Source organism: Misgurnus anguillicaudatus, chromosome 22, assembly GCF_027580225.2.
Source record: "Misgurnus anguillicaudatus chromosome 22, ASM2758022v2, whole genome shotgun sequence".
Taxonomy (NCBI): Eukaryota; Metazoa; Chordata; class Actinopteri; order Cypriniformes; family Cobitidae; genus Misgurnus; species Misgurnus anguillicaudatus.
The window spans coordinates 43764430-43781890 of NC_073358.2; the positions used below are offsets into that span (position 1 = coordinate 43764430).

Genomic DNA, 17461 nt, shown 5'->3' on the forward strand with positions numbered 1-17461 from the left:
TAGTAACTACTCATTCCTTAAATAGGGAAAACATGAAAGTGTTTGGTGGCTTGTAAATTCATCCCTGTTTGCATCCTAAGGAATGAATGGGGCTAGGCTTAATGCTAACACATTCACCACGCGCTGTACAAAGATTAGGTGCAGGCATTGAAAAATTATAGGTATGTATTAATTCCTCTAGGTTGAGGTAAGAAAATATTGAAAAACTGTGGTGTTTTGCTTTAAAGTAGTTTTCCTCTCTGGCCAACTTTAAGGGGGCGGCGGCCCAACACCCCCTATTGACCATCCGCCACAGAATATAACTAAGGCCTAGACCTTGATTAATCAAAACCCTGTCCGGAAACCAACCATTAAGTATGTCAGACACTGCTAATCGCTATTGACAATCTTAGGTAAAAGCGGCATTTAGTTCAATTCATTTGTTTTGGTGTGTTGTCCATTGGGGAGAAAATCAGTATGCTTTAAACTTTAAGGAAGCTTCAGTGCGTCATCGAGCCATTGTGTTAGCCCCGCCCAAATAATCCTGGATTCTGAACAATGTGGAAAAACCGTTTAACAGTGTAACTCCACAATTCAGTACTACTTAGTTTACAGTCTTTGTAACGTGTTTCAGCAATACATTAAAGGAATATTCAATTTTCTTAAAAGAAAAATCCAGATAATTTACTCACCACCATGTCATCCAAAATGTTGATGTCTTTCTGTGTTTGGTCGAGAGGAAATTGTGTTTTTTGAGGAGGGCATTGCGGGATTTTTCTCATTTTGGTGGACTTTAATAGACAACAACGGTTGACACTTGGCTCAACACGTGGCAGTTTTTTCAGCGGAGTTTCAAAGGACTATAAACAATCCCAAACGAGGCATAAGTGTCTTATCTAGCAACACGATTGTCATTTTTGACAAAAAAAAAATGCTCTTTTAAACCACAACTTTTCGTCTAGGTCCGGTCCAGCGCGACATAACGTAAATGCGTAGTGACGTAACGAGGTCATGTGTTACATATATAAAAACGCACATTTGCGGACCATTGTAAACAATAAACTGACACAAAGACATTAATTAGTATCAGTTGACATACAACAACGTAGGAACGGTCCTCTTTCTCAACACTTGTAAACACTGGGGCGGAGTTTCGCGTTCGTCCTCTGTGACCTCTTGACGTCATGACGTATTGTGTGGGGTCACCTGGCGCATCACGACCGGATCTCGACGAGAAGTTGTGCTTTAGGGGTGTATATTTGTGATTTTTCTTGTCAAGGATGACAGTCGTTTTGCTGGATGGGACACTTGTGCCTCGTTTGGGATTGTTTATGGTCCTTTGAGGCTCCGTTGAAAAAAAACTGTTAAGTGTTAATTGTTGGTGTCTATTAAAGTCCATTAAAATGAGAAAAAAACATAATTTCTTCTCAACTGAACAAAGAAAGACATCAACATTTTGGATGACATGGTGGTGAGTAAATTATCTGGATTATTTTTTAAGAAAATGGACTAATCCTATAATAATGCATTTAGAAACAATTCTCTGAAAAATTACTTTACACAGACTTTAACTTTGTAATCTTTATATTTATAACAATTTTATAGACACCTTATGACCAAACCAAAGTTATTGTTTATATTATAATTTTTGTCATTCATGTGTGTTTATTAATTTTCTTTTTCAAAAGCTCACCGGTTTAAATTTACCTATAGAAGCCTTTCTCAAAATCTGAGAATCCCTGTAAGACATTAGTTTATTTGGCTTAACCCACAATCTATAAAATTAACAGACTGTCAACGCTTTACTCTTTTTTTATTTTACTCTTGGCCAGTATAAAAAATAGATAACAAAAGACCTCTACTACCACCACCTGCCCAAACCAGGTAGTACTGCATCATTCATTTACATATAGGAGGGAGACAGATAGAGCAAAACATTTTAAGACTGGTAAATTTTTAATTGAAGGTTTACCATTTTCTTTATTTTATAGAAAACGGAAAAAACAAAATTGCCTTTTACAAACATTTACAAATAAATGACAAGTGACTTTACAAATAGAAACCGAAAGAGCATGACTGGGAAAAAAAAGAAGAAAAAATATGGATCGTAAGTCAACTTCTAGAAGCCGGGAAGTAAAAACATCCAGTTTTAAGATCACTGCCATTTAAACTTTGCGCTTGATCTAAAATGATCCCATCTTCTCTTTCGTACAGCCGTCACATTTACAATCATAATTAATAAATGTTATTTAACAAATTAATTATTAAAAAAACACATTGTCATCCATGAATTAATAATTAGTGTCCATGTATGAGGTGCAGAAGGCGCTGTAAGGAAAAGCAATAGCAGACTGATGTATTTAGCCGATGTACGGATAAAGAAGGGGTTGGGGTGGCACATTAAAGGTTCAAAGGTGAAGTGCTATTTCAGACGCAGCAGTTCAAGCTGATCCTGGTACTCCGTGAAAATTCTCTGGAACCTCAAGTTTTGACCAATCACAGGCAACACCTCTGTCAACAGATCTCTCTTCCTCAGACCCTAAAACAGAGACAACTTAAATAAGTAAAATCTTCAAATTCAAGACACCATTAGTAAATGCCAAATCTGAGCAGCAATATTGTGCTTTAAACATGCATTTCGGTAGACTATTGTACAATCTTGTTCATACTACATACACCTATGTGCGCACTCCTTACTGTGAAATTACTGACCCTAACCCATATTACTTGTATATTATTTATTACACATACTATAAAAAAAATGCAACAGAAATCTGCAAGTAATGTGTTGCAAGTAAAACAAATACATACCAGGACTGTGGGCTCCCAGGAGCTGCTAATGGATTTGTGAACTGGTCCCAGTAGGTCTTGACAAAGCTCCCTCAACCTCTGCTCATAACCTGCAGATATACACATAGTTTAATCCGACAGTAAAGACATAAAATGCCTGGAGTGCATCACCCTATAGCTTAATTTACATCTCACTCACCCTCGTTTACGAGAAAACGCGCGTAGATGAGAAGCCAGTGTCTGTACTCATTCGCTGAGAGAAGGATGAGGGTGGAGGAAAGCTGGTTTTCCAAAAACGCCAGAGTCATTCCCTGCTGTAAGTGGTGAGGAGCGGACGAGAGACGAGATGCTAACCGCCCCGCACTGAAAAAAAGAACAAGAAACCGTGTAAGAGACAATAAGTCTTTAAAAGCAGCTTAAAGGCGGGGTGCATGATTTTTGAAACACTTTGGAAAAGAAAGTCGGGGTGAGTACCAAAACACACTTGTAGCCAATCAGCAGTAAGGGGCATGTCTACTAACCTAATCGTTGCCTGGGTTGCGTATGTGTGGGGCGCGTCTATCAAAAGTAGGTCCAGATTCTATTGGGGTGGGGGTGTGTTTGTTTAGGTGATTCCAAATGTCAACATTGGCTTTCAGAGATCATGCACCCTGCCTTTATTGGCTATAGGTCAATCAGAAAAGAGGTTTGCGTTACCTTAAATTTCGGCCCTGTGTGAGGGCGAGTGGCCCCATGGAGCCGAGAGCCTCCTGAGAGGACACACAATTCCTGAAGTCTGCACATTGCACCAGAGAGTCCTGCTTATCTGCGATCAAATTCCTTACAGAGATGAACAGTAAAGAGATCAAACACAATGGATAAAAAAAGCATATTTAGCTGATTTTTAACTGTAATTTAGTTTCTCCCAATGACAAAAGCTGAATCACCAAGAAGATTAATAGCATCCCTTTTCTGAAACAAGAGTTTTCTAGCACACTGGGGAAACAAATGTCATTTATGAAGTGCTCACCAGGTCTCCAGTGATGAGTTGAAGCAGTAGGTTTTGCCGTTTGACAAACCAACCACAGCTACACCCTGCTGGGTCAACAGAGACTGATTTACTGTAGCATCTGTTCCTGAAGTAGGGTGAAATAAAGACAAAAACAGACATTAGGGTCATATAGCATTATATAAATACATACACATCAACTGATTTAAAGGGTGCATCCCAATTCGAAGGCCAATGACATCACCGCACCGCAACGAAGGCTGTCTCAATTTGAAGGCTCCATCAAAAGCCTCAAGATGTGGCCTCCAAATGCGTTGGATATCCCAAGATTTAATGTGCGCCTGTGACGTCTGGTTTTTTTTAAAATAAACATTCATAACTTTAGTTAAATAAAAGTGTATATTTTGCAAATTAAAGGGACATTTTCCATCTCCTTGAGTGTTAAACATTTGATTTTTACCGTTTTGGAATCCATTCAGCAGGTCTGGCGGTTCCACTTTCAGCATAGCTTAGCACAATCCACCGAATCCGATTAGACCATTAGCATTGCGCTAAAAATACCCAATGGCTGCAACAGGCGCAATGATATTACGAAAAGCTATTGAAAGTACCCAAGCGGACTATTTTCGGGCAGTGCGTAATATCATTGCCCATCCTGCAGCCAGGTTACGGCCGCAAAAGTCAGTGATTATTACGCCAGAATGAGAGTATAGTTCATAGCCGTATCGGCCTAGAAAATCACAACTTTTAATTTTCCGTCTGTCTTAGTACACGATGTAACTACAGTCAAGAGTCAAGTTTTAAATAGGAAAAACATCCAAACTCTTTAGTTATTTTTTATCGCAATGCTAATGGTCCAATCAGATTTAATGGATTATGCTAAGCTATGCTAAAAGTGCTAGCGCCAGACCCGGAGATCAGCTGAATGGATTCCAAAATGGTAAACATGAAATGTTTAACTCAAGGGGAGCTGGAAAATGGGCATATCTTCAAAAAAGAAGAGTGTCCCTTCAAAGGTCCTTGTCACTATTTTACCATTATTATATTTTAATGTTGATTTATGCCAATTATTGCATTTTTTTATTTCTAAGCTTGATACATGTGATATACTTTTAAGTAGTTTAATCTGCACTAACACATTATATTCTCTAAAATAAAATTAAATATATATATATATTTTTTTTCATTTTATTTTAGAGAATATAACTCCATATTTATTTTTAAAAGTCTAAAGCGTCTCTGCTGTTGTATCCGGCTGGCAGACGCGGTGGGTGCAGGTGACGCAACTCCCTTTGTAGGCTTCGAAGAGCGCCTTATTTCAGTTCGCTTTGTGGACTTTGGAGGCTGCATCCTTTGAAGACCGAGTCCCGCCTTTAAAGTCTGCATCCTTCGAAGGATACAGCTTTCGAATTGGGGTGCACCCAAAATCAGTGAAACTTTATAAGCTAAACAATGAATAAATCACACCTGTTAAGATTGGATTCAGTGATTCATTTTTGACCAGGGCCCTTTGTTTCTGAACATCCCTGAAGAAAACACAACAGCAGAAATGTATGTCTCAAAAACGAACTTGAACCCCCTTACAAACATAACCACATCTTTAAAACCAAGCAAATGCCTAGAGCGTCTATTGTAAATGGAGAGTAAGGATCTGTACCAGACAGACAGCGTGGCCGATGCCATCAGCGCCATGACAAAATGACCCGAGCAGTGCAGCGCTGACATGGGAGCAGGCAGCATGATTGACGGGATAAGTCTCCGCCCACATGCAGAGAAGACAGACAGCGTTCGGTCCTCACACGCGACGGCGACGACATCGCTGTTAAGACAGAGGGGGAATGCTTGTAGTTAGGAGGGCAAAATCAGAAACAAAGCTATTTGTTTTATCCTGGTGTTGTGTGCCCACCTGCTTCCTGTGGCGACGATGATGCGACTGGGCAGAAGTGTATCCCACTCTCGGCCTTCTCTGCTCCATTTGAGCTGACTGAGACGAGCACCAGACACCACGGACACCTCGTTCTCCACCTCCAGATACGTGATGGAATCCGTGCCCACCTAAACACACGGGTGAAACAGGTTGAAGACCCACATCTATGATGTCATGAGGGTGAGTTCATTTTAAGATCATTTTTATATGTGGATAATTTGAAAAGCGTCTGACATGTTTTCTTGTAAATTTGCATGACTCTTAATAGCAACACTAATATCTTGGGTGTGAGAAGTTTTATATATGTGTGTGTGTGTGTGTGTGTGTGTGTGTGTGTGTGTGTGTGTGTGTGTGTGTGTGTGTGTGTGTGTGTGTGTATTGTATCACACCTGAGTGCTAAATGATTTCTTTATGGTTGGAAGTTTTAACACCACCACAGGTGGTGCTGAACGAGACGGTTCCTTCTCCACCGTGACTGGAGTCTATAAGAAAACAGACCAATCAGAAATCATACAAAACTGAACTTAATGCATACTCTGAATCACACTGAACGATCACATTTGTGACCATGGACCACAAAACCAGTCTTAAAGGGGATATTTCACAAGACTTTTTTAAGATGTTAAATAAATCTTTGGTGTCCCCGGAGTACGTATGTAAAGTTCTTGCTCAAAAACCTTATAAATAATTTATTATAGCATGTCAAAATTGCCACTTTGTAGGTGTGAGCAAAAATGTGCCATTTTTGGGTGTGTCCTTTTAAATGCAAATAAGCTGATCTCTGCACTAAATGGCAATGCCGTGGTTGGATAGTGCAGCGTAAGGGACGGTATTATTGTAATAAGATCCCCTTCTGACATCACAAGGAGAGACACATTTCAAAAATCATAAGAATATTATGTAAAGATCAAGTGCCATGAAGATATTTTGTAAATTTCCTACCGTAAATATATCAAAACTTTTCTTTTTGTGATTGGATGCAGTGCTAAGGTTTTATTAACTCTTTCCCCGCCATTGACGAGGTAACTCATCAATTGAGAGAAAATGCTTCCCTGCCAAATGACAAGTTTTTCCGGCAATCCGTATTTCCGCTATTATCCACCAGGGGGCCTCTTACCCAACTTATAAAACCTGGAAGTATAGCCTTATGGCAAACAGTTCCAACTCTGTTTATGTTTTGAGGATCACTCTGAATCTGATCTCTATCAAAAGTCCTTCACAAAAATAGCAATTATCTCAGCTTTTTGCTCAAAATTAGGTATTTGTGAAGAAACCAACCCATATTTGAGAGGTGATAAAAAGAGAACAAATAAAGATAGGATGAAACTTTTTTGTTTTAAAGCAGAGGGTCTGATCTTTCATTTGATATATTGTATGTTTATATATTTACAGAAGAACATTTTCTGGAAGGCATTAAACTTTATATAAACTTTTTTTAAATACTGGTGGGGAAAGAGGTAAAGGGAATTTTATTTTACAAAATATTGTGCACCCTCAGGTCTAGTCCACATGTACACAGGTATTTTAATAAACGCTTCGTGGTAAAAATAATTCTCCACGTCCTCACAAACACATAAAAATCTGGTATGAAGCGCTTGTCAATAGCATGCCAAATCAACAGACGGCGATATATCCAAAACCGTAAAGCCATGTTGGCCAATCAAAAGCCATTGCAGAGTTTCCCATCAGCATGTCCAACGCTATCTCACGAGAATTCATACATATTTTACAAGTTGGATACTTCATATCAGTTCATACCACCACATTCGTAAGTTTTGGTAGGATTTGGCCCAACCCCTGTGGCGTTGGGGTTTGGTTTCGTTGTTTTTTTTTCCAACAGAATCGTACGATTTTGCACGATTAACTTCATATAAATTTATATGAATTAGCCAACTCTTAAAAATATTTACGATTTCTTGTGAGATCAGGCTGGCAAGTCACAGGCCAAAAATTCCGATTTCAACGGCTACACGACAACGCTGCAACCGGAAATTCTAAAAATCTTCACCCCGGCAGTTTTTTATAAAAATTCTATTTGTTGCCTGTATAAATCTTAATTTCAAAACATTGACCCTTATGGTTTTGTGGTCTAGAGTCACATATTAAAAATACAGTGTATGTATCACCTGTGGAAAGGGCTGTGATATGGGCATCATCATTTTGGCATCTTTTCTCGGCCTTCCCTTCTTCCTCTTCTCCACTACCTCTGCTCCCTCCACCTCTCCTTTCCTCTTTGCCATAGAGAGCGATTTCACCATGATTTTGTCATCACTGTCGCTGCTGGTGTCATCTTTGCCTTTTGGCTCTTTCGCAGAGCTAGTGTCTTTTGCCCTAAGACAGATGCACAAAACATCTTCAGTCGTTTCATTATTCTTAAGATTTCTCAAAGAAACAACAACTTTATGTACCACAGAAACATCAGTACCTGTCAAGTGGGGTAATACCCATAGTAGGAGGTACAGTAGTGACCCCCGGTGTGGCCTTTGACCTCTCAGTAAATCGTGAGTCCAGCGCTTTCATTGGCTCGATCTTGGAACCGGACGTCAACAGCAGATTCGATTTTATACCAACTGAGTTTACAGCTCCGCTGAAAATAAAAGAAGATTTTCATTTATAAGGAATATAAAAACAAGGCGATAGGATTGTTATGGGGGACAAAATCAGTACATGATGCAGGCCAAATTCAAACTTGCATTCACTAAAATAGCACCAAAGCTGATCTACATTTTAATAATACAAATATATTTGTAAAAAAAAAGGGACGAATTATATATCTGTATGAACTGTATATGTTTAACAAATGCACACTTTTGCACGCGCTCCGCCGTCTTTGTTCTCCTCTATAGTTTTGTTAGGAGAGGTGGTGGAGGGTTCGTGGGACGGACGCAGGCCGAGCGAGTTGGCCGTATTGGAATCTGAAGAGATCTGAGGGGTCAGCTGGGTGGATGCCGACGACCCCGGCAGGATCGGCACGCTGTTAAACAATGCTGGCGAGAAGTCCCTAAAGACAAAAGCAATCCATCCACTGAATGCATGCAGTGATCAAGTTGAATGGTAATTTTAGAGGTGTTGTTGTGCGTGTTTGTTACCCTGTGTCGAGCTGCGCGATGCAGAGAGGTGTGATTCTTCTCCTGCCGTCTGGGGTTCTGGTCTCCACCTGCTTCTTTAAGAGGTTCTGCCCAATCGAAACAAGTATCTTTCAGACATTTCATAAACAATGCACTGTAATTAAAATATTCATATCCAACAACTGTTGCCTACACATACAAAGTTCACATGGTCACTAAATACACTAAAGACAAGTAGTTATACGAGCAAGTTTGGTGGTACAAAATAAAACGTAGCGCTTTTCTAAGCGGATTTAAAAGAGGAACTATATTTTATGGCGTAATAGCACTTTTGGGAGTACTTCGACTCGGCGCAGTAACACCCTCCCTCTCCCATTATGAGAGTGAGAAGGGGAGCGGACTTTTCAGGCGAGTCGATATACTCCCAAAAGCGCTATCACGCCATAAAACATAGTTCCTCTTTTAAATCCGCCCAGAAAAGCGCTACGTTTTATTTTGTATCACCAAACTTGCTCGTATAACTACTCGTCTTAAATAGGAAAAACATTGTTGTGTTTGGTCACTTCTAACTTTATCTCTAAATGGTAGCATTGAATGAATGGGGCCAAGCCAAACGCCATCGAAGCGCCGCAGGGCGCTCCAGCGCCCACGCGCACGCACACAGATGATAGAGGGATGCATCAACAATTCTTAGTTAAGGTAATAACATATTTTTATATTGAAAATGAGTAGACTATTCCTTTAAGTCACATCTGTGCCATTTCATTCTACAATGTGAAAAAAATATTAATAATGTAACCTTTAACGGTAATGTATATTGATTATTCAGTAGTTATTTTATACATAGCTATTTTCTAACCTTTCTGATGTCCTCCAGGGACTCTCCGTTAAGCACATTGTGAGTGAGTTTAGGTGTCTGGGTCTCAAGGCCACCTCCTTGAGCTCCATTAGGGTTCTGGTTCGCCTGCCGGTCCTGTTGATACTTCAGCATTTCTGGGTTCTCAATGATTGTACTGGAAAGATGCGACTCCATAGTAATAGCCAAACTCTTTCCATAGATATTCTGATGAATAGTGTTCTGCAAAGATAAAGACAACACAAAATAATCATACAGCATTTCATGTGATTTTGCTGAAGGGTCTTCTAGTAGAGTTATTACAGGCACCTTCATGAATCGCCTTGAACCTGCAACCTTTGGGTATCTTTAACTCTTTCCCCACCATTGACGAGTTATCTTGTCAATTAAGAGAAAACATTTGCATAAAAAAATGTGTTCCTGATAAATATTTATGTTAATCTGCGGTTATCCACTAGATGGGGCACTTACCCAATTAATAAAAAAACTGAAGCCAAAATGTTATTTACTAATTTTAAACTCTGTGTATGTTTTGATAATCGTTCTGAATCTGATCTCTAACAAAATTCCTTCACAAAAATGCAATTATTTCAGCTTTTTGCAAAAAAAAAATATATTTTTTAAAGAAAAATACCCATATTTAAGCATTCATAAGCAGAGAAAAAAAAACAGATAAAATGAATCTTTTTTTCCCGTTTTGTTTGTTTGTTTATTGTTTGTTTGAAAGCAGAGGGTCTGTTCTTTCATTTGATATATTTGTATGTTTATATATTTTTAAAAGAAAAAGGCATTTTGTGAAACTTTTGTGAAAATCACAAAAAATGTTGGCGGGCAACTTTAAAAAAAAATGGCTGGCGGGGAATGAGTTAAAGGAATATTCCACTTTCATAGAAAAAATTCTGATCATTTACTCACCCCCATGTCATCCAAAATGTTCATGTCTTTCTTTGATCAGTCGAGAAAAAAGTAGGTTTTTTTGAGGAAAAACATTCCAGGATTTTTGTCCATATAGTGGACCTCAACATTTTACAGTTTAAATGCAGTTTCAATGCTGCTTCTAAGGGCTCTAGACGATCCCAACTGAGGCACAAGGGTCATATCTAGCAAAACAATTATAATTTTCGCGAAAAAAATAAATATTAGTACTTTTTACCCACAACTTCTTGTCTTTCACTAGCCTTGTGATGTGCCAGCGTGACCTTACGTATTACATAATCCCGTCGAAGATAAGACTAGATAAGACCCTAATGCCTCGGTTGTGATCGTTTAGAGCCCTTTGAAGCAGCATTGAAACTGCAATTTTAAACTGCACTAAAACTGTAAACTGTATGGAGAAAAATCCTGAATTGTTTTCCTCAAAAACTTAATTTCTTTTCGACTGAAGAAAGAAAGACATAAACATCTTGGATGACATGGGGTAAGAAATTACCTGGATATTTTTATGAAAGTGGAGTAATCATTTAACCCCTAGGCTACGCTACTTCTCGGTCACTGATCTGTTTGTACGTGCCAGTGTTTGAGCACCCATCTACCTTTTCTTCTTCGCTCAAAGGATCTCCCAGTTCATCCTGAGAGAAGTCCAGGAAGGCCACCGTTCCATCCATGGAGCACACTAGCAGTCCCAGCCCATTTAAAGTCCTGACAGACACAAACCATTCACAATATTCTCAAGATTAAATGATAATCACACTACAGTGCAGTGAGTTTACGCAAACACTGTTCTCTTACCATGTAATATCCATGATGGACTTCTCGAAAAGGTCATGGATGACTACCAGGGGGCGCTTAAGTGAGGTGAGCTGAAAAACAACAGCGAACATGAAATCCGCAAATTAGGGGACTAAATCATACAGCATATGACCACACAACATTTCTGTATTTCACAAGCAAAATAGCGTATACATCTACAAACATCACAGAGCATCGCAATATACCGCTATATACTATGTGGTGGTGAAATTTATATAAATTTAGAGCTTTATAGCAAAAAATAGGTACACCAAGCACCTGACAAAAGGTTGTTGCTTGTTGCTTTTTCACATTGTGTCTGTTTACATCTGTCAGACTTCTCTTTTGATGTAGTCATGCCATGTAGAGGATGATGGGTAAAATATAAGTATGTAGTAAAGAGTATCGTACCCATACAGAGAGCGAGCGGTCCTTACTGCCCACGGCGCAGCAGCAGTACGGGCAGCTAGGTTTGGGCGTGCTGCCGTTCTTCTGTTTCTTCTTAAAGATCTTAGGGTTGAACTTCTGCAGTTGGACAAAGAATAAGAATCCGTAAGTCAGACCAAAGAGAAATGATAACAAAATTATGCTAAATACAAAAATGAATCAAATCTCTGTGAAGTTTGCCAAATGCGAGACAACACTAACCACTACGGTGACGGCTTTTCGATGTCCCACAAAGTCCATGTTGGTTTTCCAGCCGTCACGTTCGATGATCTGAGCCGTGGGCCCGGAATTATTCATGGCATGAGCTGAAACCAGGTACTGACCATCTGGAGACCAGCTTAGCCTCAGTACATGTGTGGTGCCACCACACTGAGAGGAAGCAGGAGAGACAAAAAACAGACAAGAGATTGCAATTTAAAGTGAGCAAACATAAGATCACAAATCCAATCAAGAGCTGGTATTTTTGACCAAACATAAACTGATGGAGTTGGAAAGTCTTACTTCACTAAACGGTTTGGTGATGTTGGTCTCCAGCTGCCAATCCATGGTCCTCCAGACCTTCAGGCTGTGGTCATCTGCCTGAGAGGCAATGTACTTCCCCACAGGGTCCCACGTCAGGCCTTTGACAAGCCCTGTATGTCCCTTTAAAGTGGTCACGATCTCTGTGACATATACAAATAAATCAGTGACAGGTCTAGCATAACGTTTGCTCCAGTTTTGGTGCTGACATGGAGCCAGCCCTGTGGAAAAGGGGTAACGGGTGCCCGAGGCAAGTAACCACAGGTGCCGCTCTTCACATTAAAAAAATTTACACCAAAGTGTGTTCATTTTGAATAGTATATCTAGTGCTTTATCTTAAAAAAAGGATCAATTCAAATGAAGTACAAATTAAGATAGCATCCTGGTTTTCAAACAATATGAGGGTTCGTGACTATTTCCAACTCTTGGCCCACCTGGAAATTTCCGAGCATTCCAGATAACAATGGTGTTATCCACACTGCATGACGCGAGCCAGACATCATGAGGTGACCAGGCGACATCCATCACATCTGGAATCAGATTTAATCAGAATTACACACGTGCTGCCAAAAATCGAGACACCATCCACATGAACAAAGTTTCTCACCTCCCGTGTGACTCCTCAGAATAGTGACACATCTCCACTGCTCCACATTAGCAAGTTTACTGCTGGATCCAAACACTGTGCTCGGACCTATGAACCTGTTCAACAACAGAAACACCACATATAGTTTCTGAAGTCTGTCCGTAAGTGCATGTTTGTGTGACATAAACAACAGAAAGATGATGAACAGTGTGCACATCATTGAAAACGTGAGCACAAAAAGATGGAGAGACATAAAATGGGTCGACTTTACTTACGCAGCTCGCTTCCACACCATAACAAGTTTGTCATCACCTCCTGACGCCAAGTACAAGCCATTATTTGACCAGCGCACACAATTCACACATGCTGAAACATTACATAAAACATTTGATTAGATACTGCATATTCAATAGGGTGACACATTCTCTCACATCCTGCCAATAGTTCATTTCTGCCTACATAAGAACCAACAGATTCTCCGAATGATCCATTTTGGAGGTTTTGAACCAAAATATGTTGTCAAAATATGTGCGCAACAGTTAAAATATTAGGAGGACATACTTAAATCCTACATTTACTCCTTATAAATTTAAATCTTCAATGACATTAAAGGGATACTCCAGCCAAATATCAAAATTACCCAAATCCGTTTAAGTAAGTACATTTAAGTAAATGTCCTTGCTCTCCCATGCTTTATAATGGTAGAAAACCGGGATCAGGGAACAACAACTGACTTTAAACCCCCAAAAAAGTGCATCCATCCTTCACAGAGGTAATCCACACGACTTCAAGGGGTCAATAAAGGTATTCTGTGGGTAATCGATGCAATTTTGTAAGAAATATATGAAGAGTTTCGTTGCAAAACGAGATAAATCCATTTTTTTACATTTTTGTCAAACATGTTTAATATTATGTTATCATGTTATTATTTTGTTTTATGGTGCTACTTAGCTGTATTTTTTAAGTTATGAAGGTTTAAATCAAAACAAACCAACTGCAGTTGCATTGATATTAATTGAAATGCACAACCAAAAAACGAGATTTCTGAACAATTAAAAAAAACGGATTTATCTCGTTTTGCAACGAAACTCTTCATATCCAGATTACAAACCTCATAAACTATAATAACTAGCTTCCGGTAATGACACGACCTTGGACTACTGCGATTCACTGCCCAAGTACCTATGGCAAAAACGCTCACTACGCTCTTGTGAATTACACAAGTCCAGTATGGCGTCGTTACCGAAAGCTAGTGATTATAGTTACAAAGTTTGAAATATGTATATTTTTCGTACAAAATTGCATCAATTTCCTTCAGAAGACCTTTATTAACCCCTTGCAGCTGTATGGATTATTTTTGTAAAGAATGGATGGGGGGGTTAAAGTCAGAAATGTTCCTTAATCCCTGTTTTCGACCATTATAAAGCTTGAAAGAGCGAGGACATTTATTAAAATAACTTCAAATGTGTCGGAAAGATGGTGGACAAATGTATCTCAAATAGCTGGAGGGTGAGTAAATCACAGGGTGGTTTTGATGTTTGGCTGGAGTATCGCTTTAACTGTGGGATCACACCAGACGCGTTTGAGGCATAAAATTCACATCTACCGTGCGTAGTTGGACCCTTGAACATTTTGACACACTTCATTCGTGCGTGAAAGTCGCACTTGAAATTCTAGTCATCGAGACATTCATGATGAAATTTGCGTCATGGAAAGGGATTCTGCGACTCCGCTCGCTTCCTGTTATCACGTCACAATAGAGCAAGCTCCTGATTTGTTAACGCGCCGCGTTTTTCCACCAAAGTTCAGATTTTTCAACTCGCGCTCAATTCGCGTCTTACTCGCGAATGAGGCGGAATCGCGTTGCGCTAAATGCTTCATTCGTGCCCGCCGCGAGACCTCCATACGCGCGTCAACGCGTATTTACGTTGACTTAACATTGAAATCACTCGCGCTTGACGCCTCTAACGTGGCGGGTGTGAACGCAGCATAACAGTGAAATCAGTCAATGCCGTTTTTGTCCATGCTGTCATAAATCTGAAATGGTAAAACATCTCTTTGTACCCAAGTGATTGTCCATTTGACAAAGCAATTTTGGAATATTCTCGTTCTTCTCATCCTCCTCCCTGATAACCGGGGCCATGTTCCAAATGACCACCTTTCCGGAGTCTTCACCTGTCAATCAAAACATACAAACAAATTGTGAACGAACCGACAACCTGATTAAATTGTTTTGTAATTCTTGTACATCTTTGTGCAACACAGCAGTGATCCTATAACAAATTTTCTATAGTCTTTGGTGAAGTATTTAAGAAAAATTGGGATCTTTGTACTGTACTTGTACATATTACTATGAAGGAGTTTAAAAATATTACTTTTCTTCAAACTAGGTCAAAATTATTATGTGGTATTAAATTATTGGAGTAAACCAAACACTTAGCTAGATGATTGGTTAAAGGTGGGGTTGCATGACTTTTGAAAAACACAAGGGGCGTGTCTACTAACCGACATCGTTGCATGGGTTGCGTATGTGTGGGGCAGGTCTATCAAAAGATCAGAGATCATGCACCCCGCCTTTAAAGCAGTGGTTCTCAAACTGAGGGCCACAAGATGGTGCCAGGGGGCCCCAGTTTTATGACATTTCATAAAATACCTTAATTTGTCGTAAATTCTGTGTAAAATATAAAAAAAATAAGGCTACTAAACAGCAACAGCACTGTATAATTTTCTCTGTTTTGATTAATAAAAAAAAATTGTTTGAGATTGTTTTGTGTCATAAATATTCTTCGGGATGACCACAAAGAAATGCACCTTAAACAAGTAGGGTCGCATGTCAAAAAGTTTGAGAACCACTGGGTTGAAGAATGACAGGAGAAGATAAAGCAATAGATTTAAAATGTTCACCTTGGCCACCTGTGGCAAACTTAGTTCCATCTGGATGGATGTCAACTGAAAATATTGGTTTACCTAGAAACGTGAAACAAATATTTATTAAAGGATGTAAATAATATATAGAGGCCAGAGGAATTAGCACAAATCTACAAATACATATAAACTAGTCCAAAAAGGCAAAAGAAACACAAAAAGCGCGCTATAACAAGGATTGAAAGCAGTGCTTATTTATATGCAAATAAGCAAACATAATCAACAAACCCCTTAACTAATCTTCCATAAAAGAGCGCACGTTTGTTTACAATCTGTTTATCATGCAACCATCTCTCTTAACGCAACAACGCGCTTATTTTAACAGTGCATTTCACACATCTCATCGACCCCTGTCACAGCAACTTCAAATTTCAAAATGGGTGGTGTGTACATCAAGCAATTCACACTTGGCTTCCTAAAATCAACCAAGCTTAAAATATCGGTTTATCGTTATTCCTATGCCCCAAAAATGTGCATTAGAGCACCGGGGTGCAACAACAGCCCTACATAAGAGACCCGATCCGTCTCTCCGCATAACAAAAGCGCAACTTGAAGCGCCCGGATTCCTGCACAAACACTCTCTCTCTCACCATTGTGATTGACCCAACTCGGCTTCAAGAGCTTCATCTCCGGGCTGATCAAAGCCGATCAATAATAAAAGTATCGTCTGCAAGCCGCGATCTCACTCTGCTCTTCGTTCCCAGCGTCCGCCCGCCGGCCTTTCAAGTGCTGCGGCTCATCCGTTACTTTGTTGCTCAGTTGAACTCCATTTCTGTCTCTCTCTCTTTCTCGGTGTGTGCGGGTCTCTCTCTCATCCCTCTTTGCGCGTGAAGCTGCAGAGACTGAAGTCACGCCGGAAGTTCGCCGTCTGCCCAGAAGTTCCCTTGGAAACAAAGGACGAACTTGTTTGTTCCTTAATTACGTGGAGTCGTTATAAATCTGGAGTAATACAAGCACAAGCAAAACAATATTAGCAGCAGTTCAGCAATATACATTCAGGAGATCATAATAGTTGCTACAATCCTAAAGTAGATGTCACTGACAAAAACCTTGTTTCCCTGCAGGGATGTTAATATGAATTTGAAGCATAAAGCACCACGTGACTACTGTGATACATTGCTTTAGTAAACAACTACATCGTTCTACCGTTTAAGGTCACTTACTTATTCTGTATTTTTCTACATTTTATACTAAATAGACTTAAATTGACTTGGAATAACACAAATGTAACTTGTGAATTATTTGGTGTTAAAATATATATTTTTTCAAAGTAGCCACTTATTTGCAAACATTTACTTTGGGGATTTTATTAGCTAGATCCTTGAGGTCTCACCTTTTTAAAAGCTTTATCTACTTGTTATTTAGCCCACTTCGTGATCGTGACACATTTTGAAAACGTTTTGTTAATAAATATTGCATTTTTATAATTAAATAAACTAATATGTTGCCATAATTATATTTCTGTATATAAAAATTATTTCAAACATTTAGGCATACACATTCAGATTAAAATATTTTTAACCAGAGGTTAATGTGTCATGATAATTACATATGTGTTGGCCACACAGCGCCCCTAGAGGAGATAAATATATAGCTCAGTCTTATGTCAACGTCGCCGTCATATTTGGGAGGGCAAAACCACTCTACA

The 17461-nt window shown here is 39.3% G+C and overlaps 1 protein-coding gene across 2 annotated transcripts; it reads right to left on the reverse strand.

The window, feature by feature from the left end:
• Positions 1–1916: 1916 nt before the first annotated feature.
• hira (histone cell cycle regulator a) lies at positions 1917–16714 on the reverse strand. Of its 2 annotated transcripts, none has more exons than XM_073860638.1 (25): positions 16404–16714; positions 15793–15855; positions 14953–15063; positions 13164–13254; positions 12910–13004; positions 12737–12832; positions 12285–12445; positions 11985–12152; positions 11748–11861; positions 11337–11407; positions 11141–11246; positions 9612–9830; positions 8774–8859; positions 8503–8685; positions 8110–8265; positions 7811–8015; positions 6074–6166; positions 5664–5812; positions 5415–5576; positions 5225–5283; positions 3779–3878; positions 3466–3588; positions 2969–3132; positions 2791–2879; positions 1917–2518 (listed from the first exon to the last, which is right to left on the reverse strand). In XM_073860638.1, the coding sequence occupies exons 1-25, from the start codon at positions 16438–16440 to the stop codon at positions 2402–2404; spliced, it is 3018 nt and encodes a 1005-aa protein (XP_073716739.1). In that variant the 5' UTR covers positions 16441–16714; the 3' UTR covers positions 1917–2401. The 2 variants fall into 2 exon arrangements, with proteins under 2 accessions (XP_073716739.1, XP_073716738.1); XM_073860637.1 differs by having other exon boundaries at positions 3779–3884; positions 16404–16712.
• Positions 16715–17461: the final 747 nt, after the last annotated feature.

Coding starts and splice junctions, on each gene's coding strand:
- hira (XM_073860637.1), bottom strand. CDS start 16,440: ATGAAGCTCTTGAAGCCGAGTTGGGTCAATCACAATG. Junction 8,860..9,611: donor CCCTGGAGGACATCAGAAAG/GTTAGAAAATAG, acceptor TCGATTGGGCAG/AACCTCTTAAAGAAGCAGGT. Junction 5,577..5,663: donor ATCGTCGCCACAGGAAGCAG/GTGGGCACACAA, acceptor CTGTCTTAACAG/CGATGTCGTCGCCGTCGCGT.